This window comes from Macrobrachium rosenbergii, chromosome 15 (genome assembly GCF_040412425.1).
Source record: "Macrobrachium rosenbergii isolate ZJJX-2024 chromosome 15, ASM4041242v1, whole genome shotgun sequence".
NCBI classification, from domain to species: domain Eukaryota; kingdom Metazoa; phylum Arthropoda; class Malacostraca; order Decapoda; family Palaemonidae; genus Macrobrachium; species Macrobrachium rosenbergii.
The window spans coordinates 42,031,721-42,058,858 of NC_089755.1; the positions used below are offsets into that span (position 1 = coordinate 42,031,721).

General features: G+C 36.9%; 1 protein-coding gene across 1 annotated transcript in view; it reads left to right on the forward strand.

Moving 5' to 3' along the window:
* The first annotated feature begins 18,820 nt into the window (after nt 1–18,820).
* The window catches only part of LOC136846331 (zinc finger Ran-binding domain-containing protein 2-like), a 79,682-nt gene continuing 71,364 nt past the window's right edge, over nt 18,821–27,138 (forward strand). Inside the window, exon 1 of the mRNA XM_067117132.1 lies at nt 18,821–18,984. Coding sequence (XP_066973233.1) covers nt 18,821–18,984 — 164 coding nt within the window. The remainder of the gene's footprint in view (nt 18,985–27,138) is intronic.

Consider the following 27,138-nt stretch of genomic DNA (forward strand, 5'->3'; position numbering starts at 1 on the left):
ATTGTTAATTAATTTTTTCCTTCGTTAAATGTTGGATTTTATCCTGATAATAAATTCGTAATGCTTATTTCCTTCATTACCTTCTGGATTGTATTCTGTTAATAAATTCGTAATGCTTATTTCCTTCGTCATCGGCTGGATTGTATTTCTGTTAATAAATTTGTAATATTCATTTCATTCATCGTCTTCATTTCGCTACATTATCTTTTGAAATGGCTTTTTCAAGGTAGACTGAGACGGCATTTGCGTTCGTGTTTATTTACGCCTATGTGTATTAGCGTACGTGTTGTATTTTCGCATGTGTGCATTAGCGTCCGTTTGTATTTACGCCTGTGTGTACTAGCATCCGTGTGTATTTGCGTCCGTGTATCTGCGTCTGTGTGTATTTGCGCTCGTGTGTATTTACGCGTACCTTCCTTCACAGGGGGCGTGAGTGAGCTTGTCCTTGGTTGAATTAGGAGGAGGAGGAGTAGGAGGAGGGTTTCCGAGTACAATAATTTCCACGTCGTTATTTTCACGATTCCTCGGACGCGTCCCCTTCCAGCCCTTCTTGCTTGCTTGCTTGCTTGCTTGCTTGCTTGCGTCGCAGAATCCCTCTAGGCTTGGTGCTGAAGGACGACGTTAATTTCGCGGGCGCGCGAAACTTTTGGCGAGGGGGTTGTTGAGGGGGGGGGGGGGACGCGCTGTATTTTCCGACGATTGAAAAAGTTGATTACGAGTAGTGTTGCCGACTTATTGGGTTTCGGGGGTGTGTCTTACGAGTTCCGGCCTTAAATGTCTTCAGCCCCCTTTCTCATCCCCCCCCCTCCCCACCAACGCCTTGCATCCCGCCTCTCCTCAACCCCCCCCCCACTACTTATCCCTTACAAGGCAGACTAGCCTTTACATCCTAATGACAGGGTGGTCGTAGTAGTATTAGTAGTAGTAGTAGTAGAATAGTAGTAGTACTAATACCGCACTGGAATCTTGGATTAATGTTCTCCCAACATCAGTGTCCTCCAAACAGTAGGTTAAAGGTTAAGGGAAGTAATGTTCTCGAAGGAGAAGGGGGCGGGGAGGGTGGCGGGGATCATCCTAACTCTACACTGCTGTCGTCACCAAAAATCCACCAATGGACGTTGCGCCGATAGTACGCGCCGTTTTACGTACGCACGTACGAGAATATGACGTACGCCGGTAGTAGAAACCGCTCGGTGATGGCAAGTACAGAATTCACTTCTGAAGACAGTAAAATGATTACGATTTTCAGGGGGATTGTAATATAGAGGACTTATATATCTCTATTAGGGAGACGGGCTTCAAAAAATTTAGATTATATTAGATTATATATATATATATATATATATATATATATATATATATATATATATATATATATATATAAACATATCTGTATGTGTGTATATATATCTAAATATATATATATATATATATATATATATATATATATATAGATAGATAGATAGATAGATAGATAGATAGATAGAGAGAGAAGAAGAGAAAGAATATATATATATATATATATATATATATATATATATATATATATATATATATATATATATATATATATATATGCACATATAAAACTCCTTTAAAAAAATTTTTTAGTCTAATATTGAATTTTATTACGGCGTCAATAACCCAGATGTCGTGACGCCAGTTTTAGTAACCATAAATCAAGCATTCACCAGCGATGGAAAGCTTTACTCTTTGCATTAATGGTCGTTCAGTTATTAAACTGTGAAAATGATTAGCGCTGGAAGAAGTAGTTTTAATGCATCCAAGTCTTCACCGTAAAGTCATGCAACTTTAACTGAGGGAAAATAGGAAAAGGAAGTGAAACGCGTTCTGTTAAAATTCTGCTTATTACCTCGAAATTCCGGTTATTAATCAAATTTTAACTCGTGCATTTGCCTTGTCAAAAATGACGTTATTATTAACATATTCCTTGAAATTTCATGCCGCTCCTGACATGTCAAGTACATAATGACTCTCTGCATTATCATGTTGAAGGGTTTGTGATAGTTAAACGCGGAGTCCATAACCCGTAGGTTATTCAGGTTACCCACAGAAAAAATTAATATATGGATACACATTACTTGTCGTATTCTAGGATATTTAGATAATTAACTTGTTTGATCATTTATTTCCTGCTTTATTTATTTTTAGTAAGGCGAAATTTCTCTTCTGATTATATTAATCTTCCATTGATTCACCAGTCATTTATTTATTATTATTATTATTATTATTATTATTATTATTATTATTATTATTATTATTATTATTATTATTACTTAAGTATATGAAACCTATTCACATGGAAAAAGCACACCAAAGGTGCCACTGAATTGAAATTCAAGCTTCCAAAGAATGTTGGTTTCAACCTCCCACCGCAGACCCCTCACTGCAGCAGTAATTTTTCATCGCCCTGGGGGAGACGCGAACCTCCCGCGACATGTGAGCGGCATGACACTAACCACTACACCAGCGGACCAGCTAATTTATTCATTTAATCTGACAAACCAAACAATGTTTCGTAAGCGACGTCGAAAATACACTTGCTGATGTAGGCCTTGAAACTCCTCGATTTCTTACGGGAAATTTAGCAGAAGCCAGACTCCCGACTCCCAGAAGCGTAGCCGAAATAACTAGTAAACATTTTCTTTGTTCTTTATAGTGTTCTGAATAGTTTAATCCAACCTTATAAAGGTGCTGAGGTGAATAGGGGCGTCTGGTGTGGACCTTTGGTTAAGGCCAACAAAATGAGACTCTCTTCTTCTTAGTGGTTCTCAAGTTGAGGTGTTCTGTAATTTAGTCCTTAGACTGTCTCTTGCACCCAATTCTATTACAGCTAATACTACTATTGTTCCAACGAGCATTCCTGCTCATGACACGCGCCCCCGTGGCGGGTTAGTGCTGTCAGTGCACCTCACGGGGTGCACTGAAGGCATTACTAAAGGTTCTTTCAGCGTCCCTTCGGCCCCTAGCTGCAACCCATTTCATTTCTTTTACTGTACCTCCATTCATATGATCTTTCTTCCATCTTGCTGTCCACCCTCCCTAATAATTATTTCATAGAGCAATTGTGAGGTTTTCATCTTGTTACACCTTTCAAATCTACCTACTCTCAATTTCCTTTGCAGCGCTGAATGACCTCATAGGTCCCAGTGCTTTGCCTTTGGCCTAAACTCTATATTCCATTCCATATTCCATTTCATAGTGTCGTTTCAGCTGTAGTAGAATCGGTTGTAGAGATAGTATATGGACGCTTTAGCAGGACACCCATAGCGGAGAGATAAACTTTGATGAACAAAGAGATAATTTGTTGTTTAGTGTATTAAGGTTGTGAAAGTTGGATTTGAGTAATACCCTTTTTGATTAGTTTACTGAAAGCGAATAAATCTATATTATGCAAATAACCCGCGAAATGCAGTTGCAAATATGCCACTTTAATAACTCATGTTAATACGTAAATTTATTTTTTATTTAATTACTCATAAATTGATGGTAATTTTTCAAATTTTCTAATAAACTACGAATACTTTAGCACTCCTAATAACTAAAGAATTGCAAATAATTCCATGCTATTTTGATGCTCATGAGTCAGGGATTAATCCTTAATAGTAAATTAAAGAGAAAAATAAATATGAGAGTGTGAGATTAACATGTCTTGATTTAAGGAAATATCTCCAGTTTTCTAATGCTTCATAAAGTGTAAATAAGCCGACTTTACTGTAATAACATAAAAATTACAATTAAATCCTGCTTGTTCTGATAGCTCAAGAATATTGTTGCGTTGAAATCTCCATTACTTGATAGCCCACGAATTGTGACAAAAAATCTAAATACTTGAAACAACTCACGAATCACGAATGAATCCTCCCTATATTCATTTTGTAAATAATAAGTTGTAAATTGTAAGCTTTTTTTTATAGATCATAAATTGCAAATAAATCCACGAATGCTTCATGAACTAATTTGTGGATTGGTTATTAACAACAACTCGCACGAATTGTGAATGAACATGAACATTTCTCTCAAGTCACGAATAAACCTAAGTATTTCTTGTTCCTCACGAAATAGCGAATATTAAGTCTGTTTTTTTTTTTTTTAAACCCCAACGGCGTATTTGTTATACCTATTTCCCGTTTGGGGGTGAAAGTGGTACTTGTCTGTGGAGAACATTGAGTACCAATCTTACCATAGTACCTGCCTAGGCAGGAGAGGCCAACTTAATTGCTATTTGCCCGACCAAGAAAACTCGTATGGCCACGAAAATTCCATTGCCATTGATGGCCGGGTTCGCTCGCAGCGCCTGCGGGGAGCTGAATGAGTACGCTGACTGCGTTCACTATAAGTCATTCATGAAGGTCTTGCAAGGGGATTCTTTTGTAATTGTTGAGGAAAGGGGCTGCTCCGATTAAAAGGTGGATGATGATGCTGCTTTTGAGTTAGTGTTTGTAAACACTACTTGTAGACAAACGCTTTTAGTATGGGCGCACATGTGTACATTAAATCACGCCCACATGCACACACAACACACACATACACACACACACACACACACACATATATATATATATATATATATATATATATATATATATATATATATACTTTAAATAACTCACACCACACGCACATATATATATATATATATATATATATATATATATATATATATATATATGTGTGTGTGTGTGTGTGTGAGTTGTTTAAAGTATTTAGATTTTTTCACAATATACATATACGTATACACATACATATACATATACACAAACATACTTCCTCACTCTTGAAGAGTTTAATCGGGTTACGGATGACATCGTAGTTTTAGCTGTTTAACCTAGGCACTCTCAAGGTTTTTCCACTATCCCATATCACTCTGGTAGAGTCCTTAAGGCAGGCTAAAGGTAAACAACTACATTTGAGGGTCGCAGTGTTGAAAAGGAGAGCACTTCCTGGTGCTCTTAACATCCGTAATTTTGCAAAACTAAAATATTATTTTGTTTATGCTTCAAGATATCGTATTTATACAAAAAAATATTTTTATAGACTTCAAGAAATCGTAATTTTGCAAATCTAAATATAGTTTTTTTATTATATGCTTCAAGAAATCGTAATTTTGCATATCTGAAATATTATTTATTATATACTTCAAGAAATTACGATTGTAATTTTGCAAAACTAAAGTAGTATTTCTTTAAACGCTTTAAGGAATCGTAATTTTGCAAAACTAGTAGAATATATGCTTGAAGAAATCGTAATTTTGCAAAACTACAATATTATTTTTTTATTGCTTCAAGAAATCGTAATTTTGCAAAACTAGAATATTTTTTATTATATGCTTCAAGAAATCGTAATTTTACAAAACTTAAATATTTTGTTTCTATTATTTTCTACAAGAAACTAAAATAATTTCCTCCAAAAAAAATTTGCTAAAAAAAATTCTCTTTGTACATGAGTGAACTTTCTACATTAATTGATACTTAGAACTGTTGAGTTTGATTTCATCGTTTTCAGAATTTCTGAACGAAGGAAAGGTAATGTCTGTAGGAGATGTTCATAAACATTTCAGATGTGGAGTAACATGCATGAAAAGCAAGAGTTTCCCTCCCTCCCTCTAAAAAAAAAAAAAAAAAAAAAAAAAAGAGAATAGAAAGCTAATAGATAAATAGTTTAGACACAAACTGTAAACAGGGAGAATGCCCTCTTTATTGAGGAAATTTGATTGAAAAAATAAAAGCTAATAGATGAATAGTTTTAGACACAAACTGTAAACATGAGTAGCTTTGCGGGGAGAATGACCTCTTTATTGAGGAAATTTGATTAAAAAAATAAAAGCTAATAGATAAATAGTTTTAGACGCAAACCGTAAACATGAGTAGCTATATAGGCATAATGCCCTCTATTGAGGAAGTTTGACTGAAAAAATAAACAGTTAATAGATAAATAGTTTTAGACACAAACTGTAAACATGAGTAGCTATGCGGGAAGAATGACCTCTTTGTTTAGGATGTTTGACTGAAAAAAATAAAAGCTAACAGATAAATAGCATAAATAGTTTTCGACACAAACTGTAAACATGAGTAGCTATGTAGGGAGAATGCTTACTTTATTCAGGACGTTTAACTGAACTACCTCAGACTCATAGCTTTCGAGTCTAGGAGTAAGACGGCTTAGAAGTACCGATAAATTACTAATGGATTTTCCTCGCCTTTCTCCTCATCCGTACTCCAAGTCAGGTATGAATGTTTAAGCAGTCAGACGACTGGCTCTTTTCTGTTCTCCCTCAGGATATCAAAGTCGGGAAATTAGAATATCTATTCAGAGACTAGTTTTTTAAAACTAGCATTGGACGTCGACTGCAGGCATGTTTTCCGCTTTAATAAGAGAAGGAAATCTTGACGAAAATGTTCTTATGGATTATTCATTCAATACAATGCAATAGCAAACTGATATTCAGTAGAGCAGCCTCGAATAACATATTTTGCAGTTAGATTTTTCAGTTTTCGTGTCTCGGTATCCCTTTTGATATTTGGACTGAGATTCGTTCCTTTTAATATTTGGACTGAGATTCGTTGAAGCCAAAGTACGAGAGACTCAGTGATAAACTATTTCATCCCAACCAAAAAATTGAATAACGATTTGCTGTCGTAAGTTTAAGGTGGCCTGATACCAGCACAGGCTGCTGTTCCTTCCAGCATCCCGAATCGATGCTGATGGATATCTGGGCAGCATCGCCTCCAGTCACAAGTTGAACTTGTTAGCCGTCGTCCTCGTGTGAAATATTCAATGCGCTCGAGGGCGACGGCATATTTCGTAGATGTTCAAATATCATTTGTCAGTGTTTAGTAACTTCAGAGTCTTTGTAATGCTCCAAAAGATCATGCCTTGCAGCGACAAAAAAAAAAAAAAAAAATTTTCCATGAGCAGTCAAGAAAGGTCTCATATTGAATATGATTTTGTCAGATCCGTATCTGACCTTGAAAATCTCATCTAAAAGCGTACGAGCAAGGGAAAATTCCTGGAACCGTTCTATCTGGGTTAAATGCAGTTAGAACCTAGAGGCTTGGATTACTGAGTTCTTTATAGGCCAGTCTAAAAATAGTTTATCAACAGTATTTCTTATGTAGCATTCTATTAAAAAAAGTCGCCGAGTTCTTTGTGGGTCAGTCTAAAAATAATTTAGCGATTGCATTTATTGCAAAGCGTTCTCAGAGGAAAAAAAAAGTAATGTAAGAGTTAAACTAAATCATTTTATAACATTAGGTTTAAAAATCTGTTATTTTCACTTCTGTTCATCAGTTACACCAATAAATTCTTATATAATTCTTTCAAGGAGTTTGTGTTATTTTTTTTTTTCTTTTTTTTGTCGAGATAACTCACAATCTTGATCGCTGGCTTTTATGAAGCTGTCCGGAGGAACTGGTCAAGCGCTAGACTAGTTATTTTTTTATTTTTATTTTATTTTATTTTTGTTTTGTTTTTGCTATTAAACTCCCTCTTTTATTTTATCCGGGCCCGGATCCTGATGCAGGACTTTTAAAGGAGTTTTGTGTGTTATGAGACAGAGTCGGGTTTAGCGTTTTTAAAGGAGTACATGGCGGGGGTTGGTGGGGGAGGGGATGTTGCCATCAATATTCCATGGACACTTCTTGTATTGATAACCACATTGGTGACCTTGGCTGTTCGGATGCCCAAATCAACCGGAGGTTTTAAGTGACATTTCGGAATATTGTTCTGAGAGAGAGAGAGAGAGAGAGAGAAGAGAGATTAGCCACATCATGAGTAGGCAAGATCCGACCAACATTTAAGCGAGTACAGGATTTTTCTCCCAGAGCTCTCTTTTTTGTTTTTATTGAATTCTGAACCGCTGCCGTTTTTATTCATGCGTTTGTTTGTTTATCTGTACCTGTTTAGCTTGTCTGCTTCATCCCCAGTGGACACTGGACTCTGGAAGCTGTAGTTGCAAGTCGATGGTCCTGGTTGCTGATTCTGTATGGAAATGAGTAACAACTTTAACATATTAATGACCAGTCGTTTGGTAGGGAAGGTGTTATAAATTTCGTCCAGGAATGCTGAAGATGATAGAGTAGTTTAAGAGGCCGACGAATGTTGTTCTCATCAGCGAATTAGTTTCTGTCAGCGAATTAGTTTCTGTCAGCGAACTAGTTTCTGTCAGCGAATTAGTTGCTGTCAGCGAATTGTCGAATGCTAGAGTTAACGAATATCTTAAGCGGGAACAAAAATATAATGAAACTTTGTATTTTTCCTGGGATGTCATCAGAAGGTGGTAGTTTTGCTTTCTTTTGTTGAGGAAAAATATTGCACGTATAATATCCTTAAATATTTAACCACTTCTGGAATCAGTATGAAAATAAGCAAAAAGAAAGAAACAAAAATTGAAACAGGTAAAACAGTTGCATTGGGAATCATATATGTTTACAAGTACCGGAGAACACCCTTGAAATTAATGTTTAGTAGAAGTGCAAAACCTAAAACGTGTTTAAATAAAACGAGGTTACAAACTATTGCAGTGGGAACATTAACGTTTAAATAACACCATTGCAGTGGGAATATTACTTTTGCAAGTACTGAAGACACCCTCAAATGTGCAGTTTCTATTCCAATTCAGAAACTAGAACACGACTAAATAAAAAAAAAAGTAAAAAAATGCACCGAAGTTTCTTCGGCGCAGTCGAGTTTTATGTACAGCTTATAATCAAGGCCACCGAAAATAGATCTGTCTTTCGGTGGTCTCGGTATAATGCTGTATGAGCAGCGGCCCATGAGTATTTAACCACGGCCCGGTGGTGGCCTGTCCTATATCGTTGCCAGAAGCACTGTTATGGCCAGATTTTAACCTTAGATAAAATAAAAAACTACTGAGGCTAGAGGGCTGCAATTTGCTATGTTTGATGATTGGAAGGTGGATGGTCAACATACCAATTTGCAACCCTCTAGCCTCAGTAGTTTTTAAGATCTGAGTGCGGACAGAAAAAGTGCGGACGTACAGACAAAGTCGGCACAATATTTTTCTTTTACAGAAAACTAACAAGAGATTAAGAATGAATGAAGCTGTTGCAGTGGGAACATATATGTTTGTAAGCACTGAGACGATCCTTGAATATCAGTTGCACTGAAACTCGTGGAAACATTTGCACCTACATGTAATAAACTACCTCAAAGATTAACGCTCCATGCAATTGCAGGGGCGCTTAGTCCTCTAGTAAACAATTATGTAAAACTAGTTTGCAGTCTAGACAAATCAGGCGTCTGGCAAGGCGGGTATCTGAATCGACTCGTTGCCTATTCTGTTCATCCTGCGTTAGTTGGCCAGATATAGATATAGTCTGATACTGTTGGGAATTGTAATTAGTGGTTTGTATACCTTACTTATGATTCATTGTTTATTATCAAGTCAGTGTTTTTTTTCAATAATAGAAGGCAACATGTAAATATAAAGTAATACAGCAAGGATGATAAACGTGTATATGTTTAAGTTATAATTAGGTCTTATATGAAATGTCCCGGATGGTGACAACCTTATTTTCCCCTCTGTAACTATGAGAGTTCAATCTTTGCCCCTTTACACTTAGAACGGTCATGCTGAACATCCAGTCACCACATGGTTAAGCGTCAGTACATAATCATTTTACTATCCACAAATCCTCCTGTAATAATGATTAGTGTGTGCATAAAGCTGGGAAGCTATCAGGACGTGAAAGATATTGGGAGGAAACTTGGAGTGCCAGTGGCATCAAGTGTTGGAATGTACGAAGGAAATTTTGAGCCAACTCTCCTTTATGGTAGTGAAGTGTGGATGTTCTGTACGAATGAAAGTAAATGATAGACATGCGTCATGAGATTTGAAGGGGTTAGAAATGTGATGGTATGTAGGTGTGTGAAGAGATTTGCATAGGGTATAATATGGGTCAAGGTATTTTGAGCTGGTCTGGTCATATGGAAGAATGGATGATGATAGGCGGTTTATGTATGTGGTTTGAAAACTAATAAAGAGAAACTATATACAATATTTCTATATATATGTATACTATATGTCATATATATATATATATATATATATATATATATATATATATATATATAATTTATATATACAAAGAAAGGGAGAGTGAATCTTGTTGGTAGGAGTATTCCTACCTGTTCTACGAGTTGAAGAAGCAGAAAATAAAGCAAATGGACCAGGTTTATTGTAATCCCCACTGTACTGCGTGGGAAGGAATGTTCTGGTCGTTATTTATGACGGTGGCAATATAATGGTTCCCAAGAATTACAGGGGAATAAACGTTACTGAAAGAGTCATGAAAAAAATCCGAGAGTGATTGATGGTGGACGGTGGGTCGTAAATGTTATGTAAAAATGCAGTATCCGAGTAAGAAGCATTATTTACGTAGGTGGATTGACGTACTGGAAGTCGACATTTTCATGCGCCAAATATAGGCTAACGTATGTTCATGATTACAAGTAATCATGATTCTAGTTGATATTATAATATATATATATACATATATATATATATATATATATATATATATATATATATATATATATATATATATATATATATATATATATAATTATATATATACATATATATATATATATTACATATATATTATAATGCTAACAGTCACGATAACTAGAATTCACGAAGATACTCCTACATTAGACATTACTTAGGGTTCTTTGCAGCGTCCCTTCGGCCCCTAGCTGCATCCCCTTTCATTCCTTTTACTGTACCTCTGTTCATATTGTCTTTCTTCCATCTTTCTTTCCAACCTCTCCTGAAAATAGTTTCTTAGTGCAACTGCGAGGTTTTTCTCCGGTTACACCTGTAGAACCTTTCACTCTCAGCTTCCCTTTCAGTGCCGACCGACCTGATTTGTCCGAGCGCTTGGCCTTTGGCCTAAATTTTATATTCCATTTCCATTTCCAACGTTAACACAGGTCAAGAATCAGGAAGGCGGCGCAATGAAATCATGCAACGCTAAAGGTTCCGTTCTCATTTCATTACCCATATATTTTTCTCCTCCAGCTTGTCATAAGAGACCAGCGCAATAAGTGACCGCACGCCTTGTAAGAAAAGTAGCCTAATGGTTAAGGGAAAACCGCAGCCTTGGATGCAATGTGCCGTTTCCATCGGCAGGTTATGGTTTTTTCCCCCCTTCTGCGGGTTTACTCCTTCGGTTTTTGCCTTCCGCCTTGACTCGCCAGGCCCTTTAATATCCGCCCTTCCTTCCCATTCGTTCCCTTAACCTCCAGGATCGGCGGCGGCGGCGGCTGCTGTGACCTTGGCGTTTGCAGCGTCAGGTAACTTCCAATCAGGCACTCAGTCAGTCAACCGTCCTCTAAGATTTCAGTTATTTGTTTGCATTCTGTTGTCTTGTTCCAGTCCCCTTTCCTTCGTGTTTTGATGAAAATGTCATTTTTTGATGAAAATTCTAAAGTATGTTTTCTTGTAAAAATAAAAAAAGTTATTTCTTGGCCATCTGTTTCTCATTCCAGGGACAATATTCCGTATATTGGAATTGGTCTCTCTCCTTTCATTTTCTGTACAATGCCAAAATCACCTTAGCACTGAGGTCCATGGACCAGTTCTACTCTTTGTACCTTACGTAACATATATCAGAATATTATTTTATGGTGCAATCTATTTTTTGCTTCTTTTGGTATATAATTCTTTGTTTATTCCTTTCATTACTAGTTGCTTAATTAATAACTCATTCGAAACATATGTTCATTTTTCTTTGATTTACATATGACATTCACCTTTCAAGAGGGACTAGTTCAGGAGTCCTGTCATATTTTTTGTGTTATTCCTTTCATAACAAGTGTTTACACCTCTGGGTATGAACAGACACATGCACAAAAAAAGTGCGTCGATGTGTGCAGGAAATCTGGAAAAAAAAAACTTAACTTATCGAAGAGAACGTTGGAATGTAAGAAGGATTGTTGAACGAACTCTCTTTTATGGTAGTGAAGTGTGGATTTTAAATAAGAATGCAAGTAAAAAGACTGAAGTTGTAGAAATGAATTGTCATAGTATTATGTTTGGTATAATAAGAGCTAAAAGTGTATGGAAAAAATGGAAAAAACAAAGAGGTAAAAAAGGTGACGCAGGTGAAAATATGGATTATTAGTAGTCTGAGATTGTTCGGTCATGTGGAAAGAATTGGAGATTACAAGTGGTGAATGAAGAGTACAATTTGAAATTCTTGTGAGAAAGGACAAAATGGCAAAGAAAGTTATGGATAGTAGACTGAATGAGTTATTGGAGATAAAAGTTTCAGGATACTGGAAGCAAGAGTGTATATGAGAGAAATCAGTAAATGGACCGTAGTATTTTCTGTAGAAGTTTTGCAAATTTTGTTATTAATTTCTCAGCAGTTAGTGTGAATGTGACGGTGAACATTATTTTGTCTGGTCTCGAGTGGCGGCCACTTGTTAGGGAACATCTTAATGTGATATGTGTATGTGTGTGTGATGAGAGAGTAGACATATATATATATATATATATATATATATATATAATATCTATATATATATATATATATATATATATATATATATATATATATGAATTTCTATTACATCATTGTGACATTTTTATATACATAAATATTGCTACAAATGTCGTTTACTATCAGTTCACCTTGACCTAAATATACTGAAGGGAATTATAATTGATAGAGTGATTCAGCACCTGTTAGACTCGAACGCCGGGCAGTACAGAACACACACACACACACATATATATATATATATATATATATATATATATATATATATATATATATATATATATATATATGTGTGTGTGTGTGTGTGGTTGTATTGTATATAAATACGTATATGTATTCTCTAATTATATCAAATGCCTCCCGGCCTCTCTCTCCTCGGAAACTCTACATTCCCTCAGTAGGCGACATATGTTACATCCTGGACCTCCTCTCTTAACAGATGCAAGGCCTCTCGTCCGTATGGGGAGGAAACCTTCGTGAATGGGTGTTGGGAAAAGGGGCAGTTGAAAAATTTATGGCTGCCTCGCTCTTTATTTATTGACTTGTAGGAAATGTATGTTTCTGCAGAGTCTTATTCATGCGCATGGATAGTCATTATGTGTGTGTATATATGTATGTATGTATGTATATGTATATATATATATATATATATATATATATATATATATATATATATATTATATATATATATATACATACTGTATATATGTATATGAAAAAAATATATATATATATATACACATATATATATATAAATTTATACACATACATACAGACATATATGTATATATACATAGAATTTATACATATAATTAAATATATTAATATATATATATATATATATATATATATATGTGTGTGTATATATATGTGTATTATTATTGTGCGTATATATAGTAGGAAAACAGAGGTTACTAAAATTCACGAGGACATAATGTCATTAGAGATATTATTAGTATACCTGGAAATGTGTACTAATAATAATATCTTTTGACTGTAAAATAACAGTGGTTCACAGGATAATGTCAAGTGCACAAATAAAGAGTATATGTGGATCCTGTGTCTGTTACGGCATAGCATTGTTACCGTACACGAACCCACAAACAGGATTCCCCAACAAATTCATCCTTTCCCTCCAAACGCAGCTCAGCTTCGCGTAGGTTCAGATTCCCCAAGAAACTTTCACGCAGTTTCAATCACACGTTCGTATTCTTCGACGCGTGTCCAAAAGTTTTCCTGACGCTGTTCGCCAACTTCTACCTCTATTTTCATTCGCACCGTCGGTTGCTTCATTTTGTCATCAGCCACATGGATATAATGAGATATACAGTTTGCGCTTCTGTGCTCGTTTGCTAACGGTAGCGGGCCTAATTTTACAATTTCAGTAACTGTCTTCGTTAGTGATATTAAGGTTATTTTTCTTTCCACGCATATGGTGCAGTTCGCAATCTTTGACAGTGAAGGTGAAAGGAATAATAATAAATAGATACCAAAGAGTAGGTAAATGTTCGTGGGGAAAGAAAGATGTGGAGGAGTTGGGGGAAGGAGTGAAATGGAGCGGGGGGTGGGGGTGTTTAATCGTCTCGGGAATAACCGAAGTTGATTATCATCACTTTCTCTAAGTTGATGCCGCTGTATATTTAATCACCCAAAATACAACGTCCGCTTATGACCCAAACACACGTAGACTCGCTCTGTCTCTCTGACCAGAAGTGAGAGCAACTCCCGGAATGAGCATATACACTCCCGGGTCACTCCTCACCCAATTTTAAAACAGCAGTCCGCGATAAATGTACAAAAAGTAAAATCCAAGATTGCCCCCTCGGCGTGGTCTAGGAAGGTGAGAGTGTGCGGTTGCACGGGACTTGCTTCTTGCGTTGGGTGAGCTGCCAAAACAATGTAACGTGCGGTGAGTGAAAGATGGAAGACAACACCTGTGGTAGCCAGAAGGTTAATCGGACGATTTGTATTAAAATTATATTCGGATAATTCGTAACAGACATGTTTTGTGGATGTGAAAAGGACGCAGATGATTACTGAAGGTTCCCTCCCAGTGTTGGGGATGAAGAGCAATATAATAATAATAGTAATAATAATAATAATAATAATAATAATAATAATAATAATAATAATAACAAATTCTGCAGATATAATTGATAATTGCAACAAGAAAGGATTATTATGATTAGCTTTTAAATACTGCCAGAGTAAAAAACAGTAGTGTATAGACGCAACGTAAGTCTCATCATTTAGCAGAAACTGAAAAATTACAACAAGCCCTTATTAAAAAAATTTATATACGACTTGAAAGCTTTATTGTACAGTATATAAAGGGAGAAAGGCTGACGTTCATGTAAATCACACCGGATTCTGCTTTCGAAAAATAAATCACTGAAACGACGCGTAATTGACAGTCATAGAAGTTAATTCAAGTTAATCGTCGCACCAAATTATGCTAGAATTCGAGCAATTTCACACGTGGGTCTGGTCCTTAACCTTTCAATTAGAGACGCGTATCAACGAGGTCTGTTATTACTCTCTATTCTGTTAATATCCATGAGAAAGTATACTAGTTTTCACTCCGGAGTGTTAGTGCACAGGTGTAATCTGGTCTCTCTCTCTCTCTCTCTCTCTCTCTCTCTCTCTCTCACGGGGTGCACTGTAGGCGTTACTAAAGGTTCTTTGCAGCGTCCCTTCGGCCCCTAGCTGCAACCCCTTTCATTCCTTTTACCATACTTCCATTCATATTATATTTCTTCCATCTTGCTATCCACCTTTTCCTAACAATTATTTCGTAGGGCAACTGCGAGGTTTTCCTCCCGTTACAACTTTCAATCCTAACTGCTTTCGATTTCCTTTCCAGCGCTGAATGACCTCGTAGGTCCCAGTACTTGACCTTTGGCCTAAGCTCTACATTCCACTCCATTCCATTTTCTCTCTCTCTCTCTCTCTCTCTCTCTCTCTCTCTTAGACTAAAAATAACGACAAAATTCCTTGCGATGTTTGTCTAGTAACTGCTTAATGAAGGCTGAATCCCCTTTGCTGCAAAGACATGAAAATATAGGTGAGTGCTGCTTTTTTTTACCATTACCTTGTGCGTACTGGTTCCCTTCTGCTTTAACACTTCTTGCATTCACTCCTCTTAGACTAGTCTGTCATTTTCTCTCACCTTCTTCCCAGATCTTCCAGCATGGAGATACTTGACCAGCTCATTGTCTTCCACTCTCTCGACATGACCAAACCACTTAGGCATATTGTGAGCATTATGTTCACCTTCCTTAAGATATTCTGACCTTTATTATTACCTTTTTTAAAAACATCTTTGCATTTCATCTCTGTATATCATATGTCTAAATTTCAGTCTAAATTTCTCTGCATATCATGTCTAAATTTCAGCATATCATATGTCTCTGCTCTCTGCATATCATATGTCTAAATTTCATTCTCATATCATATGTCTAAATTTCAGCTCATATCATATGTCTACATTTCATATGTCTACATTTCAGCTCTCTGCATATCATATGTCTACATTTCAGCCCTCTGCATATCATATGTCTAAATCATCTGCATATCATAAATTTCAGCTTTCTGCATATCATGCCTAAATTTCACCTCTCTGCATATCATATGTCTACATTTCAGCTTTCATATGTCTATTTCATCATATGTCTAAATTTCAGCTCTCTGCATATCATATGTCTAAATTTCAGCTCTCTGCATATCATATGTCTACATTTCAGCTTTCTGCATATCATATGTCTACATTTCAGCTCTCTGCATATCATATGTCTACATTTCAGCCCTCTGCATATCATATGTCTACATTTCAGCTCTCTTTACTCCACATTTGCTGTGAAACAGTTAATAATAACGTGGTACGTGACAGAGACAAATCACTCTGAAGTCTATTTTTTACTCACAGGAGATGGCTGATTACAGGCACAGCCAGCTTTGCTTATCACACCTCACGTGAACCGCGCAGCTTCGTATGATTGTATTTACCGGCGAAAGGGCTGCCAGCAGTATGTCTGATTTATGTCTGTTGGAACTGGCGTCACAACACTCGCCAGCAGTAGATTGTGTAGTATTTATATCATCCACAAATGGACTTCCACGTCGTAATCACATGTGAGATCACAGAGAGAGAGTCAAAACAGTTCTTTTTCGACGGCACATTTCCTTGATGTTTTTTTATTATTATTATTTTTTACTACTTTTTGGTAACGCTACGCGTGTTTATTCAAATGGTTGAGGTCAAGGAATCGTGATTCCTCTTAGGTGGCGTTGTAACACCCGTCACGCTAACTCTTCCCAAATTAACGTAATGGAAGGTAATATACGAATTTCGCTTTATGTATAAATTCAAGTGATCTTATGTGCCTTTGTAACACCCGTCAGGCTGCCTCTTCACAAAGTAAACTAATGGAAAGTAATAAAACTAGGATTTCGTTTTATGTATATTTTCCAGTAATTTATGTGACTTTGTAACACCCGTCATGCTAACTCTTCCCTGATTAACCTAATGGAAGCTAATACTCGGATTTCGTGTTATGTGTATATTCAGGTAATCTTATGAAACTTTGTAACACCCTAACCCTTCCCAAATTAACTTTTTGAAAAATGATAAAGCACGGATTTTTTGTGTGTGTATATTTGTCAACATTAGTCTTCTTTTTAGTTTTCTGTAAAAGAAAACTATTGTGCCGGATTTGTCTGTCCGTCTGCACTTTATTTTGCCCGCACTTTTTCTGCCCGCGCTTTTTCCGTCCGCCCTCAGATCTTAAAAAATACTGGAGCTAGAGGGCTGCAAATTAGTATGTTGATCATCCACCCTCCAGTCATCAAACATACCAAATAACATCCCTCTAGCCTCGGTAATTTTTATTTTATTTAGGGTTAAAGTTAGCCATGATCTAGCTTCTGGCAACGACATAGGCCAGACCACAACCGAGCCGTAGTTGAAGTTTCATGGGCCGCGACTCATACAGCATTATACCGAGACCACCGAAAGATAGATCCATTTTCGGTGACCTTGATTATATGCTGTACAGAAAACGTCGATTAACGTTAGGTTTAGCAGAAATTACTTTATTTTTGGTTTAGCAGAAATTACTTTATTTTTGGTTTATCAGAAATTATTTTTGGTTTATCAGAAATTACTTTATTTTTCGGTTTAGCAGAAATTACCTTATTTTTTGGGGTTTTAGCAGAAATTACTTTATTTTTGGTGTAGCAGAAATTACTTTATTTTTGGTTTAACACAAATTATTTTTGGTTTAGCAGAAATTATTTTTGGTTTAGCAGAAAGTACTTTATTTTTGGTGTAGCAGAAATTACTTTATTTTTGGTTTAGCAGAAATTATTTTTGGTTTAGCAGAAATTACTTTATTTTTGGTTTAGCAGAAATTACTTTATTTTTGGTTTATCATAAATTATCTTATTTTTGTCAGATCTAATGGCACTGGACGATGTTCACTTACTGCTCATAACTGGCGTTCTTTCGTGTAATTCGTTCATGAGGTATAACGTTATTGCCATTGTTACTTATGCAATAACATCCACATTACTCAAGGACATTATATTGAAATTCTGGTCGGTTTTATACTGAGTGTTTAACTTTTACTTGTGTGTATTCGCAGAGAGGGAGTTTCCCCCCCCCCCTTTCTCTCTCTCTCTCTCTCTCTCTCTCTCTCTCTCTCTTTTCTATTTATATATATATACATATATGTATTTATATATATATATATATATATATATATATATATATATATATATATATATATATATATATATATATATATATATATATATATATATATATATGTATATATACATAATATATATATGTCTATATATATATATATATTATGTATATATACATAATATATATATATCTATATATATATATATATATATATATATATATATATAGTGTCTTCTGTACACTTAGTGAAGATAGAGACAGAATCGACGATTGTCTAGGCAGATAGTGTCTCCTGTACACTTAGTGAGAGAGAGAGAAAGAGAATCGAGATTGAGAGGCAGAGAGAGAGAGAGGAGAGAGAGAGAGAGAAGCCATGAATTTCTCTTTTTTTGTTTCATGAAATCTGCGACAATTTTCGTGCATGAAAGAGACACGGAAAAGTTGAAAGGAAAGGCAACATTACAATGAGCCAGACAGAAGGTAAGTTTTACCTGAAAGTTTTTTTTTTATGTTTTGCGCCGAAATTGTCGGGAATGTTTAAAAATCCGAGAAACAATAGGAAATGCAAAAGGCTGCGGAAGAAGAAGAAGAAGAAGAAGAAGAAGAAGAAGAAGAAGAAGAAGAAGAAGAAGAAGAAGAAGAAGAAGAAGAAGAAGAAGAAGAAAGCGATGTTAGAGTTCTGAAATGGTTGAAGTCCCGAAGAAATATTCAGGCTCTGAAAACAGAGTAATTAGAATATGCATTTTTTCTTTCGTAAGTGAAACTCTTTACTGCTGACTTGTAGGCAAACTTCTTATGTAAAGGCTATAGATCCACACTAGAAAACTGTGGCCTGGCTTAGGAGGAGGACTAGAAATCAGTTTGAGATTTGGAAATCAAATAGAATCATATTGCCTACGAAAGTAAGGTTGTTCATGGGCCTAGTACCATCCGTGACGCCATGCAGACAAGAATCATGGCAGTAAAACTGTATGTAAAATTTGGTGCGTGTTTGAGAATAAATCCTAGTGAATATTAAGAGGTGTAAAAGAATTAGAAACGAGACAATGATGAAAGGAAGATGGAGATGCTTTGGACATGTCCGTCGTACAATCCCAGAGAGAGTACGTGAACAGTCAAGTGGGCTCTTGTGGGAACCAGAAGACTTGGGAGACTCGGACCCATGCCCGGCCTCCTTGGATAAGAACTGTGAGAACGGAGATAAGTGAAGATTTGGGGATGAGACCCTTGACGTCACGGGGCGTTGGGTGATAATGATTAGCGTTGGGTGATTGTTATTATTATAATTATTATTATTTAGAAATATGCTTATGTCCATATGGAACAAGCCAGAGAGACCACTAACATGCTCTTCCAGTATATAAAATACCCTTCAAGAAAAACGAGAGGCAAGGGTGATCGAGAAATGAAAAACAGACGAGAGTGTATAATGCAACTTTTAAAAAACACCGAATGAATAAAGATAAAAAAAAATAATAATAATAAGCGTTCCAAATTAAGCCGGTTTCGTCTGGTGAAGGAGGGCTGGCCAAAATTCCTCAAACAAGACTCCTCGTCTCTGAAGCTGATCCAGTAAAAACAAGCAGGACGGCAATGTCAGACAATCCACACCTCTTACCGGTGGGCAAACCTCGGTACAACCCGCAATTACCCAGAACAGCGTAACACCCACGTGCAGTGCACCTTCTTAAAAGAGACAGTCATTTCTTACGTAAGAATTCTGCGCACCTGTGTACCTGCGATCCGCATTTTAAATAGTCACAGGCGTCGTTTGTCGTTCCATAAAGATCTCGACGTACCCTTATCTACGGTCTGAATTTTAAAAGGTCACAGGCGTCGTTTGTCGTTGCATAAAGATTTCGATGTAGCTTTGCCTACGATCTGCATTTTAAATGGTCACAGGCGTCGTTTGTTGTTGCATAAAGATCTCGACGTACCTTTATCTACGATCTGAATTTTAAAAGGTCACTGGCGTCGTTTGTCGTTGCATAAAGATTTCGATGTACCTTTGCCTACGATCTGCATTTTAAATGGTCACAGGCGTCGTTTCTTGTTGCATAAAGGTCTCGGCGTACATTTACGTATGATCTGCATTTCAAAAGGTCACAGGCGTCGTTTGCCGCTACATAAAGATTTTGATGTTCCTTTACCTACGATCTGCATTTCAAAAGGTCACAGGCGTCGTTTGCCGCTACATAAAGATTTTGATGTACCTTTACCTACGATCTGCATTTTGAAAGGTCACAGGCGTCGTTTGTCGTCGCATAAAGATTTTGATGTGCCTTTACCTACGATCTGCATTTTAAAAGGTCAAGGCGTCGTTTGTCGTCGCATAAAGATTTTGATCACCTACGATCTGCATTTTGAAAGGTCACAGGCGTCGTTTGTCGTCGCATAAAGATTTTGATGTACCTTTACCTACGATCTGCATTTTGAAAGGTCACAGGCGTCGTTTGTCGTCGCATAAAGATTTTGATGTGCCTTTACCTACGATCTGCATTTTAAAAGGACTCACAGGCGTCATTTGGTTTTAAATGGACTTTAGAGTTTATAACTGATATTACTTAATTTTGATAGAATTCATGGCTGGAACCCTGTCAAAATAGTCTTCTTTTTTTTTGAGATTGCTGTTTTTTTTTTTTTTTTGAGATTGCTGGCACAAGGTCATCTTAGGCTCACTACAAAAAAATACATTTCCAAATTCATCTACGCCAATTTACATAAAAGACTCAAGCTTAAGAGACCTGCATGAGAAAAATGCATGAGAATGCATGAGATGCATTCAAAGCAGCCGTCCTTTGGAAACTGTATATATCTTGAGGTTACCATGGAATTTTTCCATGATTATTTCCGTTAATTTTGCATTGTCTTTTACCCCCGTAGGCTAGGCACATGCACATGCATTATGGTAACGGGCTATTTGACAGTTACGCCTGTTAGACTCACTTATTATGCTAGTTGTAAGATGAAAGGTTTCAGATAGTCAAGTGCTCCAGTCCCCTAGGTATCCCGTAGGTAACATAATATCCCACAAAGCTTAGAGAGAGAGAGAGAAATGCTGTAAGTGAATTTTTTTTTTTTTTTTTTTTTGCGAATCTACATTTCTCTGATTGTTCCGTTCAAGGATTGGCCGTTTCCCATTACAGTACTTGTAGTTTCTTCGTGTCTCCCTGTTTCTTGTGTTTCCTGTTGCCTGCGGTCTTTCACCTGTCTCCCGTGGTCTTTCAAGATGCAGATCTGAATTTTTCTTCGACGAAAAGGTCTATTCTCTCTCTCTCTTTCTTTCTTCCTTCATTCATACTGAAACTAAAAATAACATTATCCATAATGGATACATAGAGGAAACAGTGCTTGCGACTTCGAAAAATGGACGGACAGACGTTCCTAAAGCATGATTTGTTATCTCGTTTATGTGATCCATAAAGAAAATATACAAGTATTTTCTGTAACCTCCAAACAAGCTGTCATTTTCTTTATACGGCTTTACACCAGTCTGTCAGATGGTCTAGCAGTTATCAATCAGACGTTCGATAGACCGGTCAGTTTTCTATCTCAAGCCAAACTCCACAGTATATCAGTCTACTAATGAGAGACTCAAGCGATTGACCAATTGACATAGCAACTCAGTCACATAATCAGTTAATGACACAATCACTCTATCAGTCAATAAGCAGATGAATGAATTAGTAGATCATTCTACGCTATCATTAAGTCATTCAATAAGGCCGTGATAGATCACCAACAACTTGCACACCTTGTAACGCATATGATATCGTTCCAACACTCAGTTCCTTCCTCCTGAATTCATCGAACGGGTTTCAGGTCCTGTTTCTTACTAATACTACTACTGTTTCAGTACTATTACGACCAAGAGGCTTTGGAATTCTATTCCTTCTTACGTTGTTCCAGACTTATAATCTCCCCTTCTTCCAGTGAGGGGTTATGTTTTTTTCCTGACAATACTACTACTGTTTTATTACTATTCCTACTACTACCATCGCCACCGCCACCGCCACCAGGCTTTGGAATTCTTTTCCTGCTTACGTTCTTGTAGACTTATAATCCCATCTCCTTCTAGTGATGGGTTATGTATCTTCCTTCAGAGTTGTTCAGACCCCTTTAATTCCCTTTGGTTTCCTTCAGGTATAGGCGAGATGAGGGGACTTGATTGCCCATTCCTTTGGCCTCTGTATGAAAAAACTCATGTTGCTTGTACTACTGCAATCAATAATAACAGTGATGCTAATAAAAATTGTTTTCATATGAAAAATTTATTGGATTTAGCAGTGACAGTGGTAGCAGAAATTGCCACTACCGTCATGAGTCGGACACAGTTGAAATTCGCATGCTCCTTCCCGTCACAAAATGAACAAAACCTGAAAATTGGTTCTAGTTAGCCATTTTGGATCATTTCCCGTGGATTATTTGAGCTGCGAAAGAGCAAATCGCACCTAATTTTCATGCCAGATTCCAAAGATGGCTTCCCGAAAACAGAGATTTCCTATTATTTCAGATTATTTCAGGAGGCGGAACTGTGCGGATGTGAACATTATTCAATTATTTTGGTCACGGTTCAAGAAAATGAGATACTGCCTTAAGAAAATGTGATAGTTTTAAAAAAATGTGATATTGTCTCAAGAAAATGAGTTAGTTTGAAGAAAATGTGATACTGTCTCAAGAAAATGTGATACCGTCTCAAGGAAATGTGTTATTGTTTCAAGAAAATGTGAAATGTCTCAAGAAAATGTGCTAGTCTCAAGAAAATGTGTTAATTTCAAGAAAATGTGATACTGCCTCAAGAAAAAGTGTTAGTTTCAAGAAAATGTGATAATGTCTCAAGAAAATGTGTTACTGTTTCAAGAAAATCTGGAATTGGCTTACACATCACTTCGTATTGAATTCCAAGTGTTAAGGTAAATTTGATCAGTTGTTGAAGTATATTCAGTGCATAACTGAATGGACAAAGGTGAGGGGAGGTTGGGAGTTGTGTGGGGTGGGGAGGGCGGGTGTTAATGTAACTGTTCTTCGTACCTGCGGTGAAGGACCAATCAAGAAGGTGCAAAGTCGTTGTTCCAGTCCAGGACCTTTTAGACAAAGGCCCCAGGTCCTCGAATACCGACCGACCCCTCTTGGCTCTTAATTTAAGATAGGGATTAAGAGGGAAGCGAGTTCCGTCGTTACTCCGTAGTTTACCGTAGAAGAAGGGAGACGATTGCACTTAATGTGCGTGTGCCCCGTTTCCGAAATGATAGCGTAAGCGCTTCCATTAGCCCGCTGCCGGAAATAATCGCTCAGGAATCCCACTGGATTGGGAAGCTCGGCGTCGCATTAGCTCTGATGTGGGGTTGTCCTTCTTCTTCCAGTGATTTCGTGTGAATCGCAGTACCGCAGAATGTTAATAGCACCTTGGGAGCTGGAGTTGCACTAGTACTGGAAGCCAGGGTCGTAGGTGCCTCTGTGTGTGTGTGTGTGTGTGTGTGTGAGAGAGAGAGAGAGAGAGAGAGGGGAAGGGGAAAGGAAGAGAATTAAGGTAGCAACGCAAACAAGTCATAGCCAGGAACCCTACACCTGTTAATAATTTGATTTCCTTCCAGGAAATTGCGCAAATCTTGATAGGCCTACGTGCTACCACGCTATAAGTTTCATAGACAGACAGAGCTAGGCTATATCTTATACAACGTAACGCTCAAGAGTTCATGCTAAACTTGGTTTTATCCAGGGGCCCCGCATTCCCACCAACAGTACTATTTCTCGAGACATATTGTCTCTCACTGAAAACAAAAAGCGTTCAGAGGGCGTACATCGCGTGTGAAAGTTGCCATTTCACGCGGTAATTGAGGTACCTTTGATGAAAGGGGACAGAGAACTTTGGGCTGATCCCACCCTCCCCCACCTTTTTTTTTTATCGTAAGGATAGCTGAGTAATCGTCCTATGCAAAAACACCACACTACTTTCTTTAGAGAAAGGGCCTTGACATTTGTAGCAAGTGGCACTTTATATTATATATATATATATATATATATATATATATATATATATATATATATATATATATATATATATATATATATATATATATATATATATGAATTTTTATCACATCACCGTGATTCATATACAAGCATTGGCCGTGTGGGTAAAGGCGTCACTGTAGTCCTGAGTTCTTGTCTTTCGTTGGTTCGAGCCCACGGGACGGCGAACTTATTATCAACTAAAAAAAATTCACCTTCGGTAACATATATGAAAATATATTATTTCCGAGGTAGAGCGAATTGGATATTAAAGGACGTTTGTAACTTAATGTGTGTATATATATATATATATATATATATATATATATATATATATATATATATATATATATATATTTTTTAACATATATATAATGTATAAGAAAAATTAAGTATATCTTAGTTTAACCAGACCACTGAGCTGATTAACAACTCTCCTAGGGCTGGCCCGAAGGATTAGATTTTTTTTACGTGGCTAAGAACCAATTGGTTACCTAGCAACGGGACCTACAGCTTATTGTGGAATCTGAACCACATTATAGCGAGAAATGAATTTCTATCACCAGAAACAAATTCCTCCTGTTCTTCACTGGTCGGTGGGAGATTCGAACCTCGCGACCAACAGAAGAACTATATATATTGAGAACGGAACCCGCTACCCAGCGAAGAACTATATATATAATATATAATTATATATATATATATATATATATATATATATATATATATATATATATATATATATATATTTATATATGTATATATATATATATATATATATATATATATATATATATATATATATATATATATATATATATATATGAACTTGTGACGTATAACACATCCGTTCTGTTACTGTTATCCGGTCAGCTCAGCAAATTTGAGTGACCTTGAGTCTGATCGGTTCGTGGAAGGGTAACCAAAAGCATTCGTGGCGAGAGCGTTAGGCTAGCAGCCTCATCCCAAGCAACGTTTGCTGAAAACCAGACGGGTACACCTTTTTTTTTTTACAATACGTCTTTTCTCCAGTGGAGGGGGTGGCGTTCGGAGGGCACGGTCTTCTGGCTTCTCAACAAGTCTTCGGGAATGAGGTTGCTAGTCCTACACCCTTTTACTTAACCACGGTAGAAGCTGGTATACCTGTAGCATAGTTGATTCTAAATGAACTGTATTTATTTTTATCGTGATTGATTATGGATAGATTTTGGAATATTTAACGAAAGTCACTGTGATTTCAAAACTAGTCAGAACGTTTAGAGCAAAGAATATACAAAAAGCCCCGTAGGAAGGTAGTGCCGTCAGTGCACCTCTCGTGGTGTACTGTAGGCATTACTTAAGACTTTACGCAGCGTCCCTTCGGGCCCTAGCTGCAACCCCCTTTTATTCCTGTTACTGTGCCTCCGTTCATATTCTCTTTCTTCCATCTTACTTTCCACCCTCTCCTAACAATTTTTACATAGTGCAACTGCAAGGTTTTCCTCCGGCTACACCTTTCAAACCTTTGACTCTCAATTTCCCTTTCAGCGCTGAATGACCTCATAGGTCCCAGCACTTAGCCTAAATTTTCTATTCTATTCTAACATTAAAAAAAAAAAAAGTTTAAATTCTCAAAGAATGGAAGCCGCCCAGTTAATCGAACAACCCAAATGACAGACCATTGTTTTTTTTTAGGCCTAATATAGAACCCTGCTTGTTAGAGATACTGTACTCCTGGAATTCCTTCGGTTTCGTTGACGTAGCAAGAGATGTTTTCATTACACGGAAGTCTCGAGGTACGTGACTGCCGAAGATAAATGGAGTGATTGTTTCTTTTAGTTTTTTTTTTTTCATTATTCGCGTGTGTTCGTTTATCAGGACGCGCTCGTCTCTGGTCGTTGAGGTCATTGCTTGTGAAGTGAAGTCTATGAGCAAAAACACAAGTACACGTCTTGCTGTGTTCTGTTCTAACAATTAAAAAAGAAAGAAACAGTTTGATTTAATCAGAACGCTGGTCAAACAAGAGAATGTTCGTGGCACTAAACTGGAGTCATTTTTGCGTGGATTCGAACAGCGTCTTTGTAGCTGCAGAATGGCTTGCACTGAATATTATTATTCTAACATTTTACTTGAAAGGTTAGATTTCAAGGCGGTTAAGGCTATTGAAGAACTATTTTCTATCATTTGAATCCTTGTTGGAATAGTGTAAGTATTAATAAACTTACTTTGCAGCTGTAGAAAAGCTTGCACTGAGAATTATTATTTTTTCTACCCAAAATGTTAAAGTCCAAAGCGGCTAAGGCTGTCGAAGGCTTATTTTCTATCAAAAGAATCCGTGTTGGAAACAGATGTACAAATGGAAATATCAATTTCTACATCCTCTCACTAACCGAACGTCAGAAAATGTATCCATGTATCCTAACCCTAAGAATTTAGACAATGCAAGCACGGCAGAAACGTAACAGGCGACATCTCGAAATGCTGGAAGGACTTGTTGCCAGTTTTAGCTCGGGCCATCAAATTTTCCTAAGAACTGGACAAGCAAACAGCGCCGACAACGCAAGCCGTCTCAGGCTCCAGTGTGGTCAGAAATTTCGTCTACGAGTATCAACCACATTTATACATTCTTCCTACACGACGTATGGATGGGTTCAAGCAGTCTTCTAATTCTGAAGAACAGAAAATGTCCAAGAACGTGAAGAAAGGTGTCAAGTGGAGAATTTTATCAAGAACTTGAAGAAGGGTGTCATGGCAAGAATTTTACCAAGAACTTGAAGAAGGGTGTCATGTGAAGAATTTTATCAAGAACCTGAAGAATGGTGTCATTGAAGAATAGAAGAATTTTATCAAGAACTTGAAGAAGGGTGTCATGAACTTGAAGAATTGTCA